Source organism: Lonchura striata, chromosome 3 (assembly GCF_046129695.1).
Source record: "Lonchura striata isolate bLonStr1 chromosome 3, bLonStr1.mat, whole genome shotgun sequence".
Lineage (NCBI taxonomy): Eukaryota > Metazoa > Chordata > Aves > Passeriformes > Estrildidae > Lonchura > Lonchura striata.
Window position 1 is genome coordinate 15,840,001 of NC_134605.1, and position 2,610 is coordinate 15,842,610.

The 2,610-nt window shown below is 32.6% G+C and overlaps 1 protein-coding gene across 1 annotated transcript in view; it reads left to right on the forward strand.

The window, feature by feature from the left end:
• The window catches only part of CAMKMT (calmodulin-lysine N-methyltransferase), a 208,983-nt gene extending 206,779 nt beyond the window's left edge, over positions 1-2,204 (forward strand). Inside the window, exon 11 of the mRNA XM_031504266.2 lies at positions 750-2,204. Within this exon, the coding sequence (XP_031360126.1) occupies positions 750-827 (78 nt within the window). The 3' untranslated portion in view covers positions 828-2,204. The remainder of the gene's footprint in view (positions 1-749) is intronic.
• Positions 2,205-2,610: the final 406 nt, after the last annotated feature.

The following is a 2,610-nucleotide window of genomic DNA, read 5'->3' on the forward strand; positions in this document are numbered from 1 at the left end:
AAATATTTTTAGGTGAACTGATTGCAAAATATAGGTATAGTATGAGTAGTTTCCACATACTTCAGTTAAATATGCATATAGATTTTAAAACCCATTTAACCAGAATAACTAAGAAAATAAAATTATTTTTTTTAGAAATATGTAATACTTTAGTGTCGATCAGAAGAGCATATGTAATGTTGTCCCTAGCAGTTGGAATTGTACCACTTTAATTCTCTCTTACAAAAAGAATTTTCAAAATTAAACAGAATTAATATATAAGCCCATCAATAACTGCATTACAACCTTGCACTTATATAAACCTTCAGGTAAAATTATGGTATTTCAGATGCCTGAAACAGTTGTTGATCTTAAATACCAAATATACAGCAATAGTTAAACTGATTAGGGATAAACTTTTAGCCTTTGTTCTGAAGTTCCTTGCAGAGTGGATTTAATTCAGGTCTTAAATCTCCTTTGAATATAATTTATTTAGTACAGCAATATGAGGCCTCACATTTTTTATAAGTAGTGTTCAAGTATTTATTGCATAAATTAGTTTGTCTACAAACTCTGACCAACTCCTGATAATACCTGGCCTACAGTTCTATATCTGTGGTAGTATTTGACCTTAAGATATTTTTGTAGTTATTAAATGTTTAATCTTTAGTAGTATCATTTATACCAGGAAATTTACTTAAATAAGTACTATCAGTAATTTTAAAATGCTTTCATACAGTTTCCTCACTTTATCCATTTCTTATTTGCAGTTGAAAAATGAAGAAAAAGATACATATGAGGAAAACCTCCATTACCCTCTTCTTCTCATTTTAACCAAACAGAGATAGAAGACTACACCTTTTTTTTTAAGATGGACTGCTGAAAATTAATCCATGTATGTGGATGGTCAGGCAATGTGGAATGTTAATTTCCCCCCACTTATGTTCCTGAATCATCATTGGAGAAATATTTCTAATCTAAATGCTGAAAAAGATACTGTGGCTCATTTTGCAGAGTATAAACATTGAGACATCTTTTTTTTTGTAATTTCAGAAGTTATTTTTTGAATTATATTTCAGCCTCAAACTGATCAGACTTCACATGTATGCATTTAAAAAGTGTAGAGCTGGCTTTCTTCTATTTTGTGCCTTTGAACTTGCATGTACTTTGTTGATCTCTTTAAATACTATTTTGAGGTATATTTGAAAATATATGGATAATATACTTTGTGGGCTTAGATAATTGGTTATAAAGAAGTGAATGCATTGACACTTAGTTAGTAAGGAAATAGTTGTCTGAAGATCTTCTTAAATTGCACCTACTGAATGCTTGTATTTTGCTGTCTTTTTTTTTTTTTTTTTTATTCCACTGTTGATTTTTCTATCCATTATTGAAATGTCCTCATTTCCTTTAGTGTTGAAGGCTCCTTTTCTATATGTGTGTATGTATGTTTTTTTCCAGCAGGACTTTTCCTCCTGTAGATGTATAAGAAATTATGCATCAGACAAAAGCCTCATAAACTGACCATTTGTCCTTTGGACACAATAGCCTGCCCAGCCCCTCTGCTCCTCCTCTCCAATTATGTGTGATTAGTCTCAGTGTGTTGTGTCAAGAAGGGGGAGTGTGCTGAGTGCTTATTATCTGTTTAGGTACAAGAAGAGCACATTTAGGTTCTGACTATGAATGGAAAGTGAGTCTTTATCAGGACTAAAATCTAAATACTACTATCCTAGAAATTGCTTTCAAAAAAACACATGCTTTTATTAATAAATTCCAAGAAACACTGTAAGGACTAAAGGATTTTATAATGTAATCAAACTATCTCCCTTGAATTAGTTTATATTGTGATATATTGTGTCCCCTATATTTAATATACAACTATTGTGATTTTTCTTGTACTGGCAAAGACAAAAATCCTACAGAGAAACAGGAGCAGTATCTGATTTCTTACCAATTTAACAGACTGTTTTAATGACTTCTCAGTAGCAGTCTTTAAACCACAACACTTTTTAAATGTTGGAAAAAAAGAGAGAGGCAGAGACCATGACTGAGAGAGGAAGATGCTAGCTGCAAGCAAGTATACAGAATCCTGCTGAAATATATTAATTAAAATAATTGAAATTTGAATAAGCATTCTTCCATATTCATTGGCCAGCATGTAAACCACAAGCTCCTGAAAGTCCCTTGCTCTTCTGCTTCATCCCAAATAAATTTCTTCACTACCAGATTGCACGTCCTTGTATTCAGTACTTTTTATGCTCCATTAGAGCACCTAGATGGATCTCAGAAGGCATAGGTCAAGTCGCAGTTAGATCATACATTTCTTTCGCACAAAAACTTGAATTGCAATGCCAAGTGATGGGCTAACATCACAATAACAGCAATTTATTCCTCTTTTGATAAAAAGCAGCCTATTCTCGGTGTTAGATAAAGACCAGGGCAATGCAAACCAACCATTTATCCTAGAACTGAGTAGTATAGCTGGTATGAGTTTCATATTCAAACTCCTGTTGGAAAATACTTGTGCAGTAAGAAATCAAAAGCATTTAGGAGTAATTTGAAATTGCTGTGAAGATGGCTTTGGTGTAATTAGTTTTGTTTTGTTTGTCCCACACAGCAGTGCCTTTGTTT